This window comes from Chiloscyllium plagiosum, unplaced genomic scaffold (assembly GCF_037043375.1).
Source record: "Chiloscyllium plagiosum isolate Xiang-an unplaced genomic scaffold, Cpla_swu_hap1 HiC_scaffold_11, whole genome shotgun sequence".
NCBI classification, from domain to species: domain Eukaryota; kingdom Metazoa; phylum Chordata; class Chondrichthyes; order Orectolobiformes; family Hemiscylliidae; genus Chiloscyllium; species Chiloscyllium plagiosum.
In genome coordinates, this window is record NW_028270149.1 from 45,278,579 (window position 1) to 45,303,799 (window position 25,221).

The following is a 25,221-nucleotide window of genomic DNA, read 5'->3' on the forward strand; positions in this document are numbered from 1 at the left end:
AAGAACCCAAGCTCATAATTAGTATTCTATTTTCTAACCAACCTGCTCAGAGATGTTATTATAGACTGCTGGAGCAATTGGGAATTGACCTCAGCTTCCTGGTTCAGTGTTGAAATCACTACCACTGTGCCACAAGAGCACCAAGCTATTCTTAAGGAACATTGAGTAATTGACTATATCTGAAGGGAGTTGAACAGAAAGTCAAAATAAATTATTGTTGTACAGATAACATCTCATCAGATCAACACTAGAATGGACACCTGGCTTCAAAAAGAACATGGATCCATCAGAAGTAACAAGTAATTCAGAATGTTTGACGATTTGAATCACGCAGAAAGTCCAAAGCTGAGAAAAAGGTGATTGAGGAAAGACTCAAATCGATCTTTAAAATAAAAAAGACATAAATTAATAGGACTGAAAGATTTAAATTGACAAGATTCAAGCAAGATTTATAATTGGAGGAAATTCCCATCCACAGGACAATGTTTAAGTGAAAGACATTGAGTATGTCGTTGCTTCAGAATCAACTTTTCTTTTGAAGAAGAACCCGGTTTAATATGTGGGAAGGGGATTGGGGCTTACGGATATTAACATTGCAAGATTTCTTTTCAGGGAATCAAATTCCTGACTATGATATATATTTACACTTAAATTTAGACCAGCCTCAGAACCTTAGCTGTCTCTAATCGAGGGCACATTTCCTTGATTTTTAGAAATTTAAAATCCATAGTTGCATACTTGAGACTGAATGACCTAGTTCTAAAGCCATATCAACCTGAGTAAAATGTGGTCTGGTATGATTTGTAATAGGAAATGAATTGAATCTATAGTTTTTATAATGGCAATAACACAAAGATATCAAATGCTGAAGGCTGAGCTTTGAAATACATCAAAATAGCTAGAAATAGGTCCAACACACAGTAGCACAAATCCTAATGTGGGAGGTTTGTCGGTAATAAGGGTGCAAGTGGAATGCCCAAAGGCACTTTACTCATGCGTGAGGAATAAGAGAATGATCAGGGAAAGGTAGGGCCAATAAAGGGATAGAGTAGGGAACTTGCATGTGGAGTCTGAGCAGATAGGGGAAGCCCTAAATGAGTTTTTTGCTTCGGTTTTCACTAAGGAAGGGGACTTTGTTGTGAATGAGAAGTTTGTGGAGCTGGAATATAGGCTTGACCAGAACAAGGTTGATTAAGTTGATATGCTGGAAATTTTGGCAAACATTAAGATTGATAAGTCCCCAGGGCAAGACCAGATTTATCCTAGGCTGCTCCAGGAAGCAAGAAAGGAGGTTGCTAAGCCACTGGCAAATATCTTTGCCTCCTCACTCTCCACAGGAGTCGTACTGGAGAATTGGAAGGAGGCGAATGTTGTTCCTCTTTTCAAGAAGGGTAGTATGGAAATCCTTGGCAATTACAGACCAATCTTACATCTGTGGTCAGCAAAATTTTGGAAAGAATTCTGGAAGGATAGGATTTATGACTATTTGGAAAAGCACAGCATGATTAAAGGCAGTCAACATGGCTTTGTGAGGAGCAGGTCATGCCTCACAAATCTTATTGAGTTCATTGAGGAGGTGACAAGACAGGTCGACAAAGGTCGAACAGTGGATGTGATGTATATGGACTTCAGAAAGGCATTTGATAAGGTTCCCCATGGTAGGCTCATTCATAAAGTCAGGAAGTGGGATACAGGAAGATTTGGCTATCTGGATTCAGAATTGGATGGCTGACAGAAGGCAGAGAGTGGTTGTAGAAGGAAAGTATTCTGCCTGGAGGTCAGTGTTGAGTGAGGTCCCGCAGGGCTCTGTTCTTGGGCCTCTGCTCTTTGTAGTTTTATAAATGACTGGATGAGGAGATTGAGGGGTGGGTTAGTAAATTTGCAGATGACACAAAGGTTGAATGTGCCATGGATAGTATTGAGGGATTTTGCAGGCTGCAGCGTGCCATTGACAAGATGCAGAGCTGGGCTGAGAAATGGCAAATGGAGTTCAACCTGGATAAATGCGAAGTGATGCATTTTGGAATGTCGAACCCGAATGCTGAATATAGGATTAAAGACAGGATCCTTGGCAGTGTGGAGGAACAGAGGGATCTTGGTGTTCAAGTATGTAGATCCCTCAAAGTTGCCACCCAAGTGGATAGGGTTGTTAAGAAAGCATATGGTGTTTTGGCTTTCAATAACAGGGAGATCAAGTTTAAGAGCAGCGAGGTTTTGCTACAGTTGTACAAGTCTCTGGTGAGACACTTGGAATATTATGTCCAGTTCTGGTCGCCCTACTATAGGAAAGATACAGAGGCTTTGGATAGGTTGCAAAAAAGGTTTACCAGGATGCTGCCTGGACTGGAGGGCTTGTCTTATGAAGAGAGGTTGACTTAGCTTGGATTTTTCTCTCTGGAGAGAAGAAGGAAGAGAGGTGACCTGATCAAGGTGTACAAGATAATGAGAGAAATATAGAGAGTCAATAGACAGAGACTTTTCCCCAGGGCAGGATTGACTGGCACGAAGGGTCATAGTTTTAAGATATTAGGAGAAAGGTACAGAGTGGACATTAGAGGAAGGTTCTTTACGCAGAGAGTTGTGAATGCATGGAATGCATTGCCAGTGGTGGTGGTGGAAGCAGAGACATTAGGGACATTTAATTGACTGCTGGACATGCACAGGGATAGCAGTGATTTGAGGGGTGCATAGGTTAAGTTATTTTATTTTACATTAGTATTAATCCTCGGCACAACATCGTGGGCCAAAGGGCCTGTTCTGTAGTGTACTTTTCTATGTTCTATGTAAGTGGATACCATTCTGTTTGAGCATGCTAATCAGAAGTACTTCAGCAATCTTTAATGAGCTGCTGATGGATTGAATAGGAGATGACTGGATTGGAAGTCGAGCTATCGCATTGTTTGGACTATGGCCATATTTGTGCAGGTACTTAGGATTTATTTCCCATTTTTCTAGCAGATGACTGTGCTTGCTGTGTTGGGAAATGGGCTGAGAAGGCTGCTCTTTTGTGCGATCATTCAGTTTCACATTCTCACAGCTACATTCTGGCACCAGTGCATCACCAGCTGGCAGGAAATTGGGGGGTAGAGGGATTAATTGTGTGTTATACTTGATATAGTCAGAGGACATTTGGACATTTGCATAACAGCCCTTGGTGAAAGGCTGTCTCTTTAGGCTCAGAATTCTTGAAGCTGCCAGAATTCTGAACTTTCTGTGAATTCACCTGATATCAACCTGTTGTTTAAGGCTTTACTCATGCTAATTTCTTTAATTTTTCACAATTATTTGTTGGTAACGAAGAAAACAGGACCTGGTTATGTTATTGATACTGGCCTTGGAGATAATTAAGCACAGTTTGTATCAATCTTAGCGTTCTAGATTGGCAGATGCTGTCACTGAGCTTTAATTTCAGTTGTGAGTCAATACTAAACAATACCATTCACAACTCATACAAACATACAAATTAGAATCAATCATCGGCCACTTTGACCTTTGAAATTGCTCTACCATTCAGTATGATCATGACTAATTTGATTTTAAGGAGGAGGAAGTGAGAACTGCAGATGCTGGAGATCAGAGTCGAGAGTGTGTTGCTGGAAAAGCACAAGAGGTCAGGCAGCATCCGAGGAGCAGGAGAATCAATGTTTCGGCATAAGCCCTTCATCAGGAATGACACTTGTGGACCGGGGCTGAGAGATAAATGGGAGGAGAATGGGGTGGGTAGCTGAGAAAGCAATAGGTGGATGAAGGTGAGAGAGAAGGTAATAGGTCAGATGGGGGAGTGATGGACAGGTCCGGTGGGCGGTGCCAAGTTGGAGGCTTGGGACTGGGATAATGAGGGGGGAGGGGAAATGAGGAAGCTGTTGAAATCCACACTTATCCCATGTGGTTGCAGAGTCCCAAGGTGAAATATGAGGCATTCTTCCTCAAGGCGTTGGGTGGTAACGGTTTGGTGTTGAGGAGACCTAGGACCTGCATGTCCTAGACAGAGTCGGGCGGGGGGGCGAGGGGGGAGGTGGTGGAGCAGTGTTGACGTGTTCAGGCACGGAGCAGTGATGTTGGTGGGTGCAGGCGTCCCAGAGAGATGTTCTCTGAAGTGATCCGCGAGGAGACGCCCTGTCTCCCCAATGTAGAGGAGACCACACCGGGTGTAACAGATGCAGTAAATGACATTGGTAGTGGTACAAGTAAATTTCTGATGGATGTAGAAGGATCCCTTTGGGGCCTTGGACAGAGGTGAGGAGAGTGGTTTGGGTGCTGGTTTTGCACTTCCTGCGATGGCAGGGAAAGATGCCAGGGGTGGGGTGTGGACCTGACGAGGGAGTCGCGGAGGGAATGGTCTTTCCGGAACGCTGATAGGGGTAGGGAGGGAAATATACCTTTGATGATGGGGTCCGTTTGGAGGTAGCAGAAGTGGCAGAGGATGATGTGATGTATGCGGAGGTTGGTGAGGTGGAAGGTAAGGACGGGGGGGGTGGGTGATTTCTGTCCTTGTTATGTTGGGAGGGGTGGGGTTCAAGGGCAATGGTGCGTGAAGTGGAGGAGATGTGCTGGAGGGCATTGTCAACCACGTGGGAAGGGAATTTGCGTCGTGGAAGAAGGAGGCCATCTGGGACTTTCTGAGGTGGAATTGGTCATCCTGGGAACAGGTGCCGCATAGGCAGAGGAACTGGGAATGAACTCCCATTCCCTGTATACCTCAGTAATCTTTCAACGCTTTTCTTATTAAGAACCCATTTACAGATGCTTCAAAATATTCAAATTTCTATATATTCTGCATTTAAAGGAAGATAACTCCAAAGATTCTTAACCCTCCAAAAGAAAAATAAATTCTCACTAACTCGTCTTAAATGGGCAATATGTCGATCATAAACAGTGAGCCGTAGTTCTCGAGTCTCCCATCATTCTTACCATGTGTACCCTGTCAAGATATCTCAGCATCATATATGTTTAGGGTAGGTGATTGCCTACTGGTATTATCACGAGACTATTAATCCAGAAACTCAGCTATTGATCTGGGAACCCAGAATTGAATTCCACTACAGCAGATGGAGGAATTTGAATTCAATAAAGCAATCTGGAAATAAAAATTTACCGATGACCATGAAATCATTGTTGATTGTTGGAAAAACCTATCTGGTTTACTAAGGTCCTTCCGGGAAGGATATCTGCCATACTCACCTGGTCGGGCCTACATATGATTCCAGACCCACAACAATGTTGTTGACTCTCAATTGCCCTCTGAAATGGCCTATCTAGCCATTCAGTTCTGCCAATCGCTACAAAGTCTCAAAGAAATTAAACCAGATGGATTAAATGGCATCGACCTAGGCACCAGAAAAGACAACAGCAGAAACATCTCTGTCGACCCTGCAAAGTCCTCCTTCTTAATATCTGGGGGCTAATGCCAATACTGGGAGAGCTGTCTTACACGACTAATACAACAGCCTGACATCGTCATACTCATGGAATTATACTTTGTCCCAGACACCACCAACACCATCCCTGAATATGTCCTGTCCCAATGGCAGGACAGACCTGGCAAAGGTGGCAGCACAATGGTATACAGTGAGGAGGGAGTTGCCTTGGGAGTCCTCAACATCGACTCTGGACCCCATGACATCTCATGGCTTCACATTAAACATGGGCAAGGAAACCTCCAGCTGATTATCACATATTGTTCTCCCTCAGCTGGTGATTCGATTGTCCTCCATGTTGAACAATACATGAGGATATCAAGGGCACAAAATGTACTCTGGGTGGGGAACTTCAGTGTCCACCACCTCGAGTGTCTCGGCATCAGTACTACTGATCGAGCTAGTTGGGTCCTAAGGGACATAGCTGCTAGACCGGGTCTGCAGAAAGTGGTAAGGAAACCAAGGCAAAAGTGAGGACTGCAAATGCTGGAGATTAGAGTTGAGATTGTGGTGCCAGAAAAGCACAGCAGGTCAGGCGGCATCTGAGGAGCAGGAGAGTCGACGTTTCGGGCAAAAGCCCTTCATCAAGAATAATACAAGGGTAAGGGAACCAGCAAGAGGGAAAATCATACTTGCCCTTATCCTTATCCTTGTGGAGATGAAGTCTCGTCTTCATGTTGAGAATAACCTGCACTGTGTTGTGTGACACTATCACTGTGCTAACTTGGACAGACTTCAAACAGATCAAGTAACTCAACACTGGCCATCCATGAGGTTCTGTAGGCCATCAACAGCAGCAGAATTGCACTCCAGCACAATCTGAAACCTCATGGCCTAGCATAACCCCCACTCAACCATTACGATCAAGCCAGGGGAATCAACCCTGGTTCAATGGAGAGTGCAGGAAGGCATGCCAGGAGAAGCACCAGGCACACCTAGTGAAGCCACCAAACGGGACTACTTACATGCCAAACAGCATAAGCAGCAAGTGATGGAGCTAAACGATCCCACACCAATAGATCCTGCCATATCCAGTCGTGAATGATGGTGGATGGTGAAACAATTCAGTGAAGGAGGAGGCTCCACAAATATTCCCATCCTCAATGATGGAAGAGCCCAGCACATCAGTGCAAAAGATAAAGCTGAAGCTTTTGCTGCAATCTTTAGCTAGAAGTGCAGATACCAGTCTAGATTCATTCCATGTGATATCAAGACATAGTTGGAGGTGCTGAATACTGAATATTACAGGCCCTAGCAACATTCCAGTAATAGCACTGAAGACTAATGCTCCATAACTTGCCACTCCCCTAGCCATGCTCTTCCAGCACAGTCACAACACTGGCATCTATCTGACAATGTGGACATTTGCCCAGGTATGTCCTGTACATATAATGCAGAACAAATCCAACTTAGCCAGTTACTGATGCATCGGTCTATCTTGATCATCAGTAAAGTGATGGAAGGTGTAATCAGCAATGTTATCAAGTAGCACTTGCTCAGCAGTAACCTACAGTGATGCCCACTTTGGGTTCCACCAGGGCCAATCAACTCCTGACCTCACTACCACCTCAAAAGGGCTGAATTCTAGAAGTGAGGCGAGAGTGACCATCCTTGACATCATTTGACAGTGTGTGGCATCAAGGATCCTTACTTAGACTGGAATCAATGGGTATCAAGGGGCAAACTCTTCGGTGGTTGGAGTCATACCTGACACATAGAAAGATGGTTGTAGTTGCTGGAGGTCAGTCATCTCAGCTCGAGGACATCTCTGCCAGAGTTCCTCAGGGTAATGTCGCATGCCCACCCATCTTCAGCTGCTTCGTCAATGACTTTCCTTCCATCATAAGGTCAGACATGGGAATGTTTGCTGCTGATTGTACAATGTTCAGCACCACTCAAAACTCCTCAGACACTGAAGCAGTCCATGTTCAAATGCAACAAGATCTGGGCAATATCCATGCTTTGGCTGACAAGTGGCAAGTAACATTCACACCATACAAATGCCAGGCATTAACCATCACCAGTAAGACACAATCTAACCATTGCCCCTCAACATTCATTGGTATACCATCACTGAATTCCCCACTGTCAACATTCTGGGAATTATCATTGACTAGAAACTCAACTGGGCTCACCATATAAACACAGCAGATATAGAAGTAGGTCAGAGGCGAGGAATACTGCAGCGAGTAACTCACTTCCTGACTCCCCAAAGCCTGTCTACAAAGCACAAGTCAGGAGTGTGATGGAATACTCCCTTCTTGCCTGAATGAGTCCAGCTCCAACAACATGGGCGGCACGGTGGCACAGTGGTTAGCACTGCTGCCTCACAGCACCTGAGACCCGGGTTCAATTCCCGCCTCAGGCGACTGACTGTGTGGAGTTTGCACGTTCTCCCCATGTCTGCGTGGGTTTCCTCCGGGTGCTCCGGTTTCCTCCCACAGTCCAAAGATGTGCAGGTCAGGTGAATTGGCCATGCTAAATTGCCCGTAGTGTTAGGTAAGGGGTAAATGTAGGGGCATGGGTGGGTTGCACTTCGGTGGGTCGGTGTGGACTTGTTGGGCCGAAGGGCCTGTTTCCACGCTGTAATGTAATCTAATCTAATCTAATCTAACATTCAAGAAATTTAACACCACCCAGAACTAAGCAGCCACTTGATTGGCACTACATCCACAAGCATCCCACTTCCTCCAACATCAAGACTCAGTAGCAGCAGTGTGTACTATCTACAAGATGGACCACAGCAATTCACCCAAGATCATCAGACAGTAGCTTCCAAACCCATGACCACTTTCATTAAGAAGGACAAGGGAAGCAGATATATGGGAACACCACCACCTTCAGCTTCCCCTCTGTTTTAAAAAATTCTCAAGGTCAGGTTCGTAGGAGAGTAGTCTGACACAGAACAAACGACCAAGAGGCGAGTCTGCTAGAATATGGGCATTTTATTCCCCGCAGCGTCGCCACAACCAGGTCTCATACAACGGGTCTGGCTTATACTCACTCTACATGTTACCGGAACTGGGAGCCGTCAGTTCTCGTAGAGCGGTTGCCAACAACCCACGCTCGGCGGTTAAACGTAACCCCGGAGCAGACTCACCGAACTGGAGACTTTTCCAGCTGATATACTCTTTTCCAGATATAAACATTCATGTGAACAGCAGAGCAAGGCTAAAAAACACATTCCATTCTGGTTACATACAGATAAGAAGATTCACACGGGGAGGTGTGTAATAAGATTCACACGGGACTAAGCAACACCTCCATTCCGGTTAGATTCACACATGTATTGGGACATAATTTTTAACCGTTTCACCACACCCTCCAAGCCACTCACCATCCCGAATTGGAAATATATCATCATTCCTTCACTGTCATTGGGTCTCCCTAGTGGCATGGTGGGTCAATCCACAGCTGGCGGACTGCAGCAATTCAAGAAAGTAGCTTACCATCACCTTCTCAAGGGTAACCAGGGACAAGCAATAAATGCTGGCCAGCCAGTGACACCCATATCCCACAAATGAATATTGTTTTTAAAAATCAAGTCACCTCTTATTCTCCTAGATTCCAATATATACAAGCCAAGTGTTATAGTTCCAGCAGATGGTACTACTAAACCAATCGGATTCCACACTCTAATCTGACTTGATAGATCATGTGCTTCTTAAAAGTTTAGGTCACATCATTTAGCTTGGTAATTCACTAAAGCATATTTGCGTGTGGCTGAAGAGTTTCTTCAACAATAGAACATAAGTTTTATTACACAAAAGTAACAAAAAGAAACAAACCAAGCTTTTTAAATACAGAACACAATTGAAAGATCTCAAGACACAGCAGAAGTCTTGTTCTGTTTCCCGGTGCTATCCATTACAAAGACTCAAATCCAGAGAAATTCACTCTCTTTCTCCAATCTTCAAATTAGACTTAACATTCCCTGAATAAACCTGCACTCCTTTCCAGGAGAGAAACTATATTTAATTCTGACCCTCATCATGTCTTCATCAAAACTGCCTAACAGCTGTCATTCTCTGGATTTACTAAGCTAAGATCAATCCTTTATTATCTTAAACCAAAAATAAGCTCATGGCCTTCAGTGTTTGCCCCACATATTAAAACATTCACAATAAAACCAATCTTCCATTAACAGCTTTGTAGTCCTTGACCTAGTCATCTTTTTTTAAAAATAGACTCTTCACAAAAGTAACATACCCATTTGTCATGATTTTTAAAACCCAAACTCTAAAAATGATATAAATATATATATATACATATCATAGTCCTCTCATCATACTTTTCCCTTAAGAATGAAAATATATCTTAAAGAGGCATTTTAATTTCCCATCACAAAAATTATTTTTAACACTATTTCTATGTTATGTAAACAGGATATATCGACATTGATATGCAATGAGTTTCATGGCAACCATTCTTTACATAAGGCAGTTTGAACCACAGCAATGGATTTCCTTCATTGGGGTCTTGATAAAGGGTGAGTCACGTCATTGTCTTTTCCAGGCAAAACAATAATATTTAACTTGCACAACTACAGGATTAAATTCCACTGCAATAACCATATTATTGACCCAAACGTTCTCCAAAACTATCGAAGGATTGTGATCTGTATAACTCAAAGTTTCTTCAGAGTCCTTTGTGATATAGATTTCAAACTGATGTTGAGCCAACACATGACTTAATATCTCTTTCTCCCCATCAGATATTTCCATGGCTATACAATTAGCTTCGTCAAACAATAACTGATAGGCAACTCGGTGCAAATTTTGTTGTGTCAGAGACAACAGCACACAGACAAAATGTGATTGGCATCAATAACCAGTTTTTCATAATTCGGTGCTGATAAAGCAATTAAAGAAGGCTTTCAATTTGTCAAAGGCAGTCTTACTTTCTTGTGTCCATTCAAATTTTTTACCTTCTCTAACAAATTTGTCAATGTAGGCATTATAGTGTTGAAGTTCCACACAAACATCCAATTTAATTCACTGACGCAAAACATCCTCACTTTTCACTTCATAGCCATGATCAACAAAGTGAACCAAATAAGTCATTTTTCCTTTTGTCAAATTCTCATTTTAGCTACATATACACCAAATTGGATCTTTGTAGCCAACAATGCAGCCCTCTTGACTAGCACCCCATACGATTACTTAAACATTCATTCCATTTACTACCGACAGGCAGAGGTTGCAGTATGTATCATGTGCAAAAAGCACTGTGGCAACTCATCAAGGCTCCCTTGACAGCAGCTTCCAAACCAGTGAAGTCTGCTATCCAAGGACAGCAGATGCACAGGTTCATCCATTTGAAAGTTGCACTTCAAATCTCATGTCATTTTCACTTGGAATGACAAAATTTCATCACTGTTACTGGGACAAAATTCTGACACTCACTTTCCAACAGCACTGGGTGTGTACTTATACCACATGGATTGCAGATGTTCAAGAAGTCAGTTCACTACCATCTTCTCAAGTACCATTGTGAATAAGCAAGATATGTTGGCTTTGTAAGTGCAGTCAGAATCTCATAAATGAATAAAAAGTACTTGCGGATCTTTTTCTCTCACTGCTGCAAAGAATATAGGAGTATTTCAATACTGTAAATAATATCATAAACATAGATAGATCTTGATCACTTGTAATCAGCAATCTGGTCTAGCATGCAGTGTATAATGTAGTTTTATTTTGAAAGAGGCATTGTCTCAAGTCCCAATGCAAGTTTCTCATCAATATATTTTGGTCCCTTTTCTCCTCCAACCTCTGAAATATCCCTTTTTGTTTCATTTGTTTTGAAGAAAGCTTCAAGATCTATTGAAGCACCAACATAATTTCACTCTCCATAACTGCTGGCAACACGCCTGGTATTTTCAGCACTTCTAATTTTTATTTTTTATTTTCCAGCAACCACAGTGGTGTTACCTTTTTGAATTCCTTTCTCCTATGATTTTACTGACAGAAAAGCCTATACCAGCTATATAACTTCAAACAATATTTCTCACTAACAGTTGGCAGTCATGTGTCAACAAAGTTTCAGGCATCACTACCAATACCTGGAAATCTCTATCTCAGATTGCACCAGTGAAGGTTTGCGCACCAGTACCCATATCTGTAACATTCTCTCCGAGATAAAACTCTGTTCGTTTATTCAGAGGTTCAGATGAAGAATTAACTCCATCTTTCTGAATCAGAGTATAATGCATGTATTAGAGCATGGAAAATTGTTTCACCTGCTGCTGGATCAAATCCAATTTCATACACAACAAAACGTGCCAGATATGTTGATGAGCGCTTCAACAGTAGATGAGAAATGAAGGTAAACTTTCTATGAAAAAGCTCAGACCTCAAAAATGAGTGAGAGAACAAGATTTTCCACGCATATTAGAAATTTCTGGACAAGGGTTTGGTTGTGACCAAAGACCTTGTATGTGAGGTAATGTAATAGCATTTTGCAAGTAGGAGAGAAGTAAATCTAAAGATAGAGAAAAAATTGGCTTAAACATTGAATTTTTTCTATTTAAAATATTTATGTTGTACTGTTCATTAGAACTGGAAACTAACTTGTTCACATAGCAGGGTTATAAGATTCATGGTTTAGGAAGCTACTTATTATCAAACCATCAATAAAAGAGATAATTTAAAATACAATACAAAATCCTCATTGGAATTATTCCAGGTAAAGCCATTCAGATTAGCTGAAGGCTAAGAATACGAACATGCAATTACGTTCATTTGATTATGTGATTTTAACCCTATCACTTGATAGAAACTAGGATAGTGAGCTGATTTAATCACCCTGGTGACTGGTCTATGATCTCTTGCTCTAATACTAATGTCTTGAACTTTAACCTATGTTGTATAATGGTAATTGTTTTAAAGGACTTGATGTTAATATTACACTAAGCTCCACTTAATCTGATGGCATCACACATCCTTTGTGAGCCCAGTTAAGTTCAGCACAAGAACCCAAATAGAGCAGATTTGTTCTGAACAGCTCCCTAGAGCACTGAGGAATCATGCCTACCTGGTTAATATAAATTGTACCTATTACTATCATGCGATTAGTTACTTTGTCATGTATGACAAGTACCTATTCTGTTTAGACTAACCACTGGTCTTAGATTAGATTACTTACAGTGTGGAAACAGGCCCTTCGGCCCAACAAGTCCACACAGCCTCGCCGAAGCGCAACCCCTACATGTACCCCTTACCTAACACTGCGGGCAATTTAGCATGGCCAATTCACCTGACTTGCACATCTTTGGACTGTGGGAGGAAACCGGAGCACCCGGACGAAACCCACGCAGACACGGGGAGAACGTGCAAACTCCACACAGTCAGTCGCCTGAGGTGGGAATTGAACCCGGGTCTCTAGTGCGGTGAGGCAGCAGTGCTAACCACTGTGCCACCGTGCCGCCCAGGTCTGTCCTGTACCACTGATAGTTAAAGAGGCTGTAGATTCAACATAGAAACAAAAGGGTTGATGGCAGCTGACTACTGAAACCAGAATACCACAAGTTGGCAGCACTGGTAGCTGAAAATATGGAACAGCATTAATGTGGTATTGCGATATATACTACAGGCCCATGAAATGCCCAATGTGCATATTCAAGCTGTTGGTAAAGACCTTTTCTCAAAGCCCACCTTTGCCTCAAACTGGCACCATACTTTTCCCACCCCCTTATTCAGTCTGATATGCATTTCAGATTAAAAACTAACATCAGACACAAAAAAAAATCAAGTACCACCAATAAATTTTAAAAACAATACCATAAAAATTTAGTCACCGGGGAAATAAATATTGGACTCCATTAATTTGGATTTTAAAGTCCTTTAGATTATAGATCAAGGAACTGTAGATTTCAAAAGTTTTGACATTTAATGAAAGATTAAGTTAAAGATGGAGGTGGGAGATTAGCATGGTGAACATTACAGTAATCATGCAAGATGGTGGGGAAAAAGCACAACATGTTTGAAAAATCAATTAATATTGATCAAATATAGATATAAAAGGAGTTGACAGAAACAAGAGGCGAGGGATCAAAGACAAGAGATAAGATGTATGTTTATCTGGTGACAATCTTTCTCTTGCATCATGATGATTAATGCGAGAAACGTGTTACCGGAGCTTAGATAATGGAAAGGTATTTAACTTTGGATAGATTTGAGCTTTATGGTCAATGAAGAGTTATAGGAAGAATACTTTATTGGTTAAGAAGAGGAAACCAAATTGTGTGGAGACAGTTGAACTACCCCCCTCCACCCCCACCCCATCAACATAATAAGTGGCTTTGGAATTGTAATTGGTGAGGTTAAAAAGGAAACTGTGCAGTTGTTCCTCCACCATTATAATTCTCAAATATCAGTAAAATGTTTCTTACTTATTGTGGAAGGGATATTTCTCACGGGGGATTTTTTTTTAATGTATTATTTCATGTGATATGGGCATTGTCAGCAAGGTCAGCATTTGTTGTCCATTCCTAACTGCTCATGAACTAAGTGACATAGTAGGTCATTTCAGAGAGCAGTTAAGAATGTACCATATCAGCCTGGGTCTGAAGTCACATATAAGTTTTATAATAGTTGAAGTCAGGTTTTAAATTTTGTCCCTCCAGCATTAACCTGGGCCTCTGGATTTTTTGCACTGTGCCACCAGTTTACCCCAACTTTCTCATCAAGAACTGAAATAACTGCACAGAGATCGGTATCACGTCATCAAGTCACGCTTAATTTACATGTGCAGAATACATGGGCTTTTACCAACCACCTCAGAACCAGTCCCAAGAATCAGGAGACTCTGAATATCCTGATTATATTTCTTTTCTCTCTTTTTTTTCTCTTAGAAAGAACAGGATGTCCAATAATCCTGTTTTTCCTTTTGTTCTTTTTTTCTCATTATCTGCCCCCACATTACCGCCCAACTGTGGTGATTTCTTGTTTATATATGTCAGCCAGGCCTTCCCTGATTGGAACAAATTAACAAACCCAATCAAGGATCTCATAGTCAATGAGAGTCACCTGGCACGCATTCCAGTCATGACAACAACTTTCTCACTAATAACATCATTTTACCAGAACTTTCAAAGTCAAACATTTTCAAGGTCTCTTGTGGTGTAGTGACAGTATCCTGCTCTCCTGGCCAGAAGGTTAGGCTCAAGTCCTATCTGTGCGAGAAATATGTTATAGCATGTCTGAATAGATTGATTCAAAATACTTAAAAATCAAACATTCTTGAAATGGCCTCAGCAGTCACATGACAATAATTTTGTACTTATTTAAATATATAGCATGATCATAGGCAAACTCCAGTACCCAAGCTCTGTCCTAAAATTTTCAAGAATTTTGATTGTCCTGGGTTTTTGGAAGAGAGGTTATTTTTATTGATCAGTAACAGCTACAAAGAAACCTGTTTCTTTTGAAGCTAGCAGCGCTAAAGTGAAAGTGTAATTGCAGTGTTTCAAAAAGGAGAGGCAGACAATCTCATTAAATAAATCATTAGCAGTTGGAAACTATTGGGAATTGGGAAAATTCAGACCTTTTCTAATCCAATTAATTATGAATGTGACATTTGTGCCATAAATGTGTAATGCTTGTTAATCCCTTAATAATTTTAGTCATTTAAGGAAAGAAGGTAACATTATAGGTGAACACTGTGAATGTAAAATGCCTCTTAGCTTTCTAGTGTTGATGCGATCAACTATTTTGGGATCAGACATTTTTATTTCATTAAAACAATAAAGAGCATATGCTGCTGACATCAGTGAGAGTGTCTCATGAACAACAATTAAAACTTGTGGTTTAAACCAACAGTTCCAATTTACAAGCTGTTTTAAGTTCTTTGTTACGTATTATTATGTATCTGTGTCAGTATAACTTGCAATTTTTTCTACAATTCTATAATTCCTGGTTCAAATATCAGACTCACAAATAGAGTAATTAAACTTATGAATAGAGACATCTTCTACAAAACTTATCTTGCGTAGATCTATAAATTAATAGGAACAGAAAAAAAACAAGAAGCAAGCTAGAAGCTCAAGATAAAGAGATAAAGCACAGGGCCAATGATTGGACAAAGGGCTCATATTCTGGTGAAGATGTGAAGCATGCAAATTTAGTGCAGCCATCTCAATTGCATGATCATATTATAACATTGAGAGACCCCTATATTTGCTTCTGTCTCAGTACTCTGCAGGGGTATGAAGAGGTGGATGTGCAGCCAGTCTTCTGTTTTTAAAGCAGTTTGCTCCTTTTAAAGGAAAGGTGCAATGAATCACAAAAGACTACTGCTATAGTCAAATGGAAGGCAAGGTGAGAGACCAAGCTCCAGGATTGCAGAAGCAGCCTTAATGCTGGAAGCAGACAGGAGGAAAGCAGCCTTATTTCTGTAAAGAGTCCAGGACTTCAAAGAAAACCATCAAAAAGAAGTTGAAACAGATGGCCAACGAGGTCAATTCCCTGTATGAATTCAAGAAACTGGCAGCAGTGTCACTCGAGGTCCAAGATCAGTGAATGCATCTTGTTGTTCTGATTTTCTCTTTTCAGATACCCAGAACTGCAGCCTGACCAGCACAGCAACCACAGGTGGTGGTGATAGAGAGCAACAGTTGGGAGATAGCAGCATACTGGGGAGAGATGGTAAAACAGTGAAGAGAGAAAGTTGCATACTGACAGTATTATTGAACTAATAACCATAGACTGCGGATAATGCTGTGGAGACTTGGGTTCAAATCCCACCATGATACCTGGTGGAATTTAAATTCATTTGATAAATTCAGAACTAAAAGCTAGTCTCAGAAATGGTCACCGTGAAATGGTCATCGAGTGTTGTATAAAAGCTGATCTGGTCCACTAATGCCCTTCAAAGAAGGAGCATTCCCAGTTGGTTTGGCCCACATGCGAATTCAATGTGGATAACTCTGAACAGCACTTTGAAATGACCTAGAAAGTCACTCAGTTCAAATGTGATTAGGAATAGGCAACAAATGCTGGCCTTGCTAGTGATGCCCTAATTCCACAAAAGAGTAAAGAAAAAAGTCTCTGTGCCATTGATGAAGAAGCCCTGTCAGTTGATTTGGTACTTATAACCAGCAGCTACGATTCTGACACTTCTGTAGATTGGAAGCTAGTATGAAGCTGAAATCAGTACATGTGACTCATGGGACATAACTTGGCTACAGTCATTCAGGAGTTAAAGGGTGGTTCTTCTGCCATCCTAGTGGAAGGTAAAATAACTGTAGAAAACTCAGGTATAGAAAACCCCATATGATCCAATGTACAGGAAAATCATGGTCAGAAGCACAATGTTTATCGTCCATCCCTGATTGTCCTGGAGCAAGTGATGATGAGTCCATGTGGAGTAGGGAGTTCCAGAATTTCAACCCAGTGACATTGAAGCAACAGCACTTTATTTCCAAGTCAGGGTGGTGTGTATTAAGCTTTATATAGCATCTTTCACAACTACCGGATGCACCAAAATACTCCATTGCCGATTAGTATCTAGTCACAGTTATCAGGAAGGACACATAACCAATTTACAGGTAGTAAGTTCCCACAAGCAACACTGTGATAAGGACCAGATAATGTTTGTATGATATTGATTCAGGGAGAGCTATGAGCCAGTCCACTAATAATAGTTTCTTAGATTTGTTTTCAAAATATTCCCAAGGAAATACGTACATTACCCCAGTTTAATTTGTTATCTAAAAGAGGGAACCTTCAAAAATGCAACATGCAATTAGTACAGACTTTCAGTTTGACTCATTTTCTACATCACAACAGTGACTGCACTTCAAAAGTATGCATTTGGCTAAGAAATGTTTTGGAGTGTATGGTGAGTTTTTTGCTCAAGTCCTAAGTGAGTCTTGAATTTAGAACCTTATAACTCAGAACTAAGTGTACAACTAAACCATTCCTGACACTTGGAGGTGGTGGTGTTCCCATGTGCCTATTGTCTTTGCCTTCCTGAGCACTGCAGATTTAGCAAGTATGATCGAAGAAACATGCATCTTATTATATGAGACATACATACTACAGCCATGGTTCACTCAGCCATGGTGGGTGAAGTGCTGGTCCAAAAGGCTGCTTTATACCACATGGTAACAGGTTCCTTGAGTATTGTTGAACTATACTTATTCAGTCGGCTATAAATTCCTGACTTGAGGCTTATAAATAGTGGAAATGATTTGGGAATCACGGTAAGTAACTCACTCAGAATTAGAATATCTGACTTGGTTTTTATGTGGCTGGTGCAGTTAACTTTTTATGATTAAACTCCAGGACAGTGATATAACGTGTTCTTTTTTGGGAGGTGGGTGGGTAAGCAAGGGTTGAGAATTCAGTGTTTCATTGGTAATGCAGTTGAATATCATGACAAAGTAGTTTGACTCCTTCTTAATTTATATGGTCATTGCCCAGCACTTATGTGGCACAAATGTTACTGTCACTTATCAGCACAAGCTTGTATGTTGTCCAGGTCCTACTGCATATTAGCATGGACTGCTTCATCAAGAGGAGTTGTAAATGTAAATTAACTTCTTGTATTGTGATCAAGCATCCTCACTTCTTACCTTATGATGAAAGGAAAGGTACCATGAAGCAGCTGAAGATGCATGAATCAGGCAAACTCGGTTGTGAAACTCTTGTGACAATGTCCTGGGATTGAGATGATTGGCCTCCAGAAATCACAGCCACCTTCCTTTAGAATATGTCAGGTCATGGGGTAACAGATTATGATGGAATACATTGTAATGCTGCTAATAATCTAGAGTGCCTCATGAATGCCCAGTTTAATAGTTACCCAGGAAAACCAAAATGATTAAAAACCTGCATTAACTCCTAGCTCAGTTCTGAGGAAGGGTCACTGGACCTGAAATGTTAACTCTGCTTTCTCTCCACAAATGCTGCCAAACTTGCTGTGTTTTTTCAGCAAATTCTATTTTTGTTTTTAACCCTTTGGTAACTATTCAAACTGAACCCCTGACTTGCCTCTGAACACATCAACTCAACCGCAGGCCTCCCAGAAGCCTTTGACTCCATATATCCACTGTTCCCACCTCACCCCCACTGACCTGACCTGATGTCACTGAATCTGACATCTATCCCTACCACTGCTAGACCCAACAAACAATATGCAGACCATACAGAGATCAGTGTGGTTGTGGATAGTGTAGAAGGATACAGCAGGATGTCAGTCAATTGCAGATATGAGCTGAGAGGTGATAGACGGAGTTTAATCTATGTAAGTGTGAGGTACTGGGCTTTGGGAGATCAAATGTTAAGGAAAAGTATACCATCGATGTGCAACTTAGTTGGATTGGCCTTGCAAAATTACCCATAGTGTTCAGGGATGTATAGGTTGGTTGCATTGGCAGTGGGAAGTGCACATTTACTGGGATGGAGTGAGGTGGTGGGTCTGGGCAGGATACTCTTTAGGGAGTTTATCTGAACTCATTGGGCTGAATGGCCTGTTTACACAGTGTCAGGATTCTACGGATTCTAAACAGTTAATGGCAGAACCCTGAAGAGTATTGATATGCAGAGGGATCTTGGGGTTCCAGTCCATAGCTTGCTGAAAGTGGCCACACAAGTAGATAGGGTGGTAAAGAAAGTGTATGGCATGTTTGCCTTTATTGCTCAGGGGAATTGAGTACAAGAGTCAGGATGTCATGTTGCAGCTTTATAAGACTTCATATAGGCTACACTTAGAGTATTGCATTTAATTCTGGTCACCGTATTACAGGAAAGATGAGGAGATGTTGGAGAAAAGGTTTACCAGGATGCTGCCTCGGTTAAAGGATATGAGCAATAAGGAGAGGCTAGAAAAACTTGGGCTGTTTTCTCTGGAGCAGCAGAGGCTGAGGGGAGACTTGACAGAAATCTATAAAATTATGAGATGCATAGATAGAGTTGACGGTCAGAATCTTTTTCCCAGAGTTAAAATGTCTAAAACTAAGTGGGCATGCATTTAAGGTGAGGGGGCAAGTTTAATGGAGACGTGAGGGGCAAATCTTTTACACAGAGAGTGGTAGGTGTATGGAATGTATTGCCAGGGGTGGTGGTGGAGACAGATATAATAGGGGTGTTTAAGTGACTTTTAGATAAGCACATGAATATGCAAGGAATGGAGGGATATAGACCAAGGGCAGGCAGAAGGGATTAGTTTAATATGGTATCATGTTCGGCATTATATAGTGGGCTTAAGGGCTCATTCCTGTGCTGTATAGCTTGATGTTCTATGTTCTAACCTCCAATGTGCTAGAAGACTGTACCTCTGTACACTGGCTCTGATACCTTCCTCCCAGCTTGCGCCAAGAGCTCTCTGTATCCCCACCCACTAACAGTCAAGTCTTCTTCTCAAACTACTCCCCTCCCACTGACACATCACATCCAGCTCCCCCATCACTGGAAACAACACTCTGTGTCAACACACTGTCTCAACCTGTATTAAACATTCATACATTTATCTGTCACCATACACCCATCATCCACCTACACTTAACCCTGCACCCCCCACCCACCTGGCACCTTCACCTCCCCCACTCATCTGGCAGCCTATCCCATCTTCCCACTTACCTGCTACACTATTCCACATTATCTTGCATACGTAACTTTTTCAGAAGCTGTCAAGGTGGCTGACTGTGTCACTGGACATATAAACCAGCAAATACCACTGCTGCTAAAAGCGCTTGGTTTCAACAATTACTTTTTCTGCTGCTGGCTGTGAGGGTTCTTAAGCAGATCTCTGCTGTCTCATCATTAGCATGAGACTCCAGAGCAGGAATTTCCAGAGTACCAGTCACCTAAATATGTCTGTACACTTTTTTTTATTTGATAAGACCTGGAAACAGACTTTGTTCAAAATTCATCAATGAAATGTTAACTGTGTTTTCTCCCCGTAGATACTGCCAGACCAGCTGAGTTTCTCCAGCAATTTCTGTTTTCGTTTCAGATCTTCAACATCTGCAGTTTTGTTTTTGTTTTATTTTGTTTGTTCGGAATTTCTGGGCCGTTGTGGATGAATGTTTGAGGGGATAGGGCATTTACACTCATTTAAGTTGATCGACCTGTTGGTGACTTCCTGACAACCAGGCTGCTTTGTGATGGCTTTATAATTTGTGCATCCATCTGTTTAGATCACTTGAAACGTTGTCAGGCTTTTCAAACATATTCTGTGCTTTTAGCCCTCTCAATAAATAAAGTTATTTTTGATATAAAATGTGGTTTTGTAACATTATGCACTCTGTTTTTATCTTCAGGGCTTTTCCAAAGAGCGATCATTCAGAGTGGGTCAGCCTTATCCAGTTGGGCAGTGAACTACCAACCAGCAAAGTACACAAGATTACTAGCAGAGAAGGTGGGTTGCAACATGCTGGACACCCTTGACATGGTGGACTGTCTACGGCAGAAATCTTTCAAGGAGCTAGTAGAACAGGACATCAAGCCAGCCCAATATCATGTTGCATTTGGTCCAGTCATCGACGGAGATGTTATTCCCGATGATCCTGAAATTCTGATGGAGCAGGGAGAGTTTCTAAATTATGACATCATGTTGGGAGTCAATCAGGGAGAAGGATTCAAATTTGTGGAATGGATAGTGGATCATGACGACGGGATATCTGGAAGTGACTTTGATTTCACTGTTTCTAAGTTTGTGGATAACCTTTATGGTTACCCTGAGGGTAAGGATACACTTCGGGAAACAATCAAATTCATGTACACTGACTGGGCAGACCGTGACAATCCTGAGACACGGCGGAAAACCTTGGTTGCTCTCTTTACTGATCATCAATGGGTGGAGCCTGCAGTAGTGACAGCTGATCTGCATGCACGTTACGGTTCACCTACATATTTCTACGCCTTCTACCATCACTGTCAAAGTGACATGAAACCAGCCTGGTCTGATGCATCCCACGGTGATGAAGTACCCTATGTCTTTGGAATCCCCATGGTTGGACCAACTGATCTATTCCCATGCAACTTTTCCAAAAATGATGTGATGCTTAGTGCAGTTGTCATGACATACTGGACAAATTTTGCCAAAACAGGGTAAGCAGCTTATTTATTTAAACTAGTATTTAGTGGTTTGTAAGGATACCATAAGAAAACCAACTGATGCATTTGGAAATATGTATGGAAAACATACATCCTTTGCACTTAGTACATCACAGCATTATGAGAGATCCGTTTGATCACTCATTGAAAGAAAATACATTACAGGGACTGAGTCATAGAGATAGAGAACCCACTGGGGTTGAAGTTCAACTACATTGCACCACGCCAGTGACCATAAAACATGCAATGCAATGACACATTTAAGAACGACTAACAATATGCCAGGTTTGTGCAGATACCCATACCATTGGTCGACATAACATTACTTTTTTGGGTGACAAATGAAATTGCCTAAAATAACTACAGACCCCATTTCAATATAAAAATTGAATTGTTGGGCCCAGTAGTCAGTCCCAAATTTACTTCACATGCATGTTTTCTTGATCCATTTCTAAAATCGGTAATAAGTAATTAAATTCGAGGTTGGTGTAAAGATTTATAGCTCGGGTGCCGGTTGTCATGGTTGTGGGTATGTTTGCCGAGCTGGGAAGTTAATTTGCAGACGTTTCGTCCCCTGTTCAACTTCCCAGCTCGGCAAACATATCCACAACCATGAGTAATCAAATTTTCAAGTAGCTTGTGACTGCTCTTCCAGATTCGACAACAGCTCAAAGAGTCACACCTAATTATGCCATAAAAGGGTGTGGGCAATAGCCAAGTGGTAATTGATTGTACACATGCCTTAATGTGGAATCAGCAGGAGCAGGGCTCCCTCACATCAATCATCTGCATTCTGCTTCCTGAACTTATCCATACTCATGGTCAATATCAGAAACAGCTGCAACTGGGTCGCCAGGTCCTGGCAGAAGTCTGATATTTCACCTAACTGGCTGTTTTCATGTATAAGGCAGATGGTGTCAGTAGATTCGTCAAAGTTTGAATGAATATCAAGGCAAAGCCATGTTCTGCTCTAACTTGACATCCACTGAAACGCATGTTGGCAAAACATTTACATCTTGATAAGAATGGAAATTGCACCTGATGTTGCTCGCTTTCTTTTGAGGAAGGATCTTACTTGTAGCCTCTCTATTGTCAGCATTTCAGAGGTGAATCAGTACAGAACTCTAGGTGGTAATTCTTAATGATCAGCTAAACATGGTTGGTTATTAGGGTGGGATTGGAGGTGTTGGGCTGGGTGCAACTTGGGCTGCTGTGCTACAAAATTGTATTTCAACTAACCTCTCCAGTTCCAAGTGTTTAATTCTTGTTCGATCTAGAGGCCAAGCTCTAATCTATGCTTCTAAAAATCAAGAGAGTCTGAGAACAATAGGTATGTGGTGAGTAGAAGCAGTGTCTGATGTCCATGTTTGAGCAAACAGACAGTTTATGACTATGACTTGTGACAAGCTTGTCAAGTATCCAGGTAAAATATACCACCTAAGTCTAGGTGCAACTTATGACTGCTGGAAACAAGACAAAACCTACTTGAATAATTGCCAATAAATGCCAACTATTTCAATGTCATGGTGACAATACAAATACAAGAATTGCAGAGAAAGCTTTGTTCTTGGATTTACCGAACTTGACAGTTTTGTTTATGAGTAAGGTTATTATTGAGAGTTTTTTTCAGTAGCCTCATTGTAAATGTTGCTCATGAGAGTGCTTCAAATCATCACCACAATTTTTATTTTAGTCAGCTATTTGTGTAGCTTCTGGCTGGCTTCATTTGTAACTTTACTGCCTGGGCATTGCTCATTGCCATCGTACCTTTTATAAAGATTGCAAAAATGTTTGAAGTTATTTAAAGTGTACATGTCAATGTTTGAGATTTATTTCCTACTTGATGTATGAGAGATTCTAGTTAATTAAGATATTGCTATCGAATTAAATTTGTCAGACAGGGGATTAATTTTGCACAACATTTAAGCTATCTGGTAATATGGTTTAAATCTAGTAGCTAGAATAAGCTGAAGTACTTAACCAAGGAATGAGCCTTAAGTATGAATTAAATAGAAGGAAAAAATAGAAATTGAAATGCAATCAGTGAGGATGACAGAGTTCACAAAGGGATACTTGACAATGGATCATAACGCGGGAAAACATGAGGTTATGTACTTTTGCAGAAAGAATAGAGGAATTGAATGTTATTTAAATGAAGAAAGATTGCAGAAAGGTGCCACACTGAAAGATTCGGGATACTCATCCATGATTGCAAAAGGCTAGCATCAAAGTTTGCAGGTAATATGGAAGGCAAATAGAAAGTTGTTTTTAATTTCAACTGGAATTGAGTATAAACATAGGGAGATTTTGCTAAAACTATACAAAGCTGCATTTAAGGTGAGAGGGGGAATGTACAAAGGAGATGTGAGGGCAAGTTTTTTTTTACACAGAGAGTGGTAGGATTCTGGAACAAGCTGCTGGGTTGGTGGTGGAGGCGGATACATAGGAGAGTTTAAGAGACTTTTAGGTAAGCAGATGAATATGCAAGGAATGGAGGAAGATGGACCAAGGGCAGGCAGAACAGATTAGTTTAATTTGATGTCATGTTGAGTACAACATCCTGGGCCAAAGGGTCTGTTCCTGTGTGGTATTGTTCTATATTCTAAGGCCCAGTGAGACCACAGCTGGAATACTGTGAACTGTTTTGGACCCCTGATCAAAAGAAAGCTATACTGGCATTGGAGGCAGTCCAGAGAAGGTTTACTAGGTTAACCCCAGGTTTGAATGTACTTTCTTATGAGGAGACTTGAGTAGGTTAGGTCTGTGCTCTTTGGAGTTTAGAAGAATAAGGGGAAACCTTATTTAAACATGTAGTATTCTTAGGGGATTTGACATGGTAAATGCAGACTGGTTGTTTTCCCTTGCGCGAGAGTCTAGGACCAGACAGCATGATTGCAGCATAGATGGTCAACCATTTAAATCTGAGATGAGGAGGAATTTCTTCTCTCAAATGGGAATCAATCTATGGAATTCTTGAATGCAGGGGGCATATGAGTCTAGATCATTAAATACACCAATTTTTAAACAGCAAGATAATCACAAGTTGTGGGGATAAGGCAAGAAAGTGGAATTGAGGCTTATCAGATCAGCCATGATCTAATTTATTGGCAGAGTAGATCGAATGGGCTGAATGAGCTACTTCTGCTCTTAAAATCATAAAATAATATAAGGATACTTGCAAGATCACAACATCCAAGACACACAAGAGGTGAAAGCCTTCAGGTTTTGCTATAGTTCAACTAGATGTGAGCAGTAAAGATATGTTGTTTATCCACAAAAGGCCTGAGGTTCACTTTTTTTTTAGACTTTTTAAATGTGATTTCAAAGTGTGAATGGACTGCAGAAAATAAACATAACACTGTGATAGGATGTGCCTGTCAAGTGAAAACTTGTGTTATTATTGGATCTTGTGTCAGGTTTCTCATGACAGATCTTGATTTTCAGAAAGAAACATCATTTCTAAATACAAGTCTATCTCCTCTTACTCTGAGAGAGTAAGGCATCTCAAAACTTTAGGCAACACATAAAGGCATTCTGGTGCTAGGTATTTTGGCCATATTACCCAAGGATTGGCAAATCAGGCAGCCATATCTCTTCAACTGTTCATAACAGGCAAGGTATGACTATACCCAAACAGCCTGCAGTTGCAAAACTCTAAGCAGTGTGCCCAACATTGTATGTGATTTTGCAAAATTGGATAACAAATGCTGAACAATTCTGAGTGTGCTAAGAATTATACTGAGAAC

At 41.1% G+C, this 25,221-nt stretch overlaps 1 protein-coding gene across 3 annotated transcripts in view; it reads left to right on the forward strand.

Moving 5' to 3' along the window:
- nlgn3a (neuroligin 3a) overlaps positions 1 to 25,221 on the forward strand; it is a 450,359-nt gene that overhangs the window by 403,823 nt on the left and 21,315 nt on the right. For all 3 annotated transcript variants that reach the window (XM_087992013.1, XM_087992014.1, XM_087992015.1), the window contains one exon: positions 20,680 to 21,469. In XM_087992013.1, the coding sequence (XP_087848139.1) occupies positions 20,680 to 21,469 (790 nt within the window). The remainder of the gene's footprint in view (positions 1 to 20,679; positions 21,470 to 25,221) is intronic.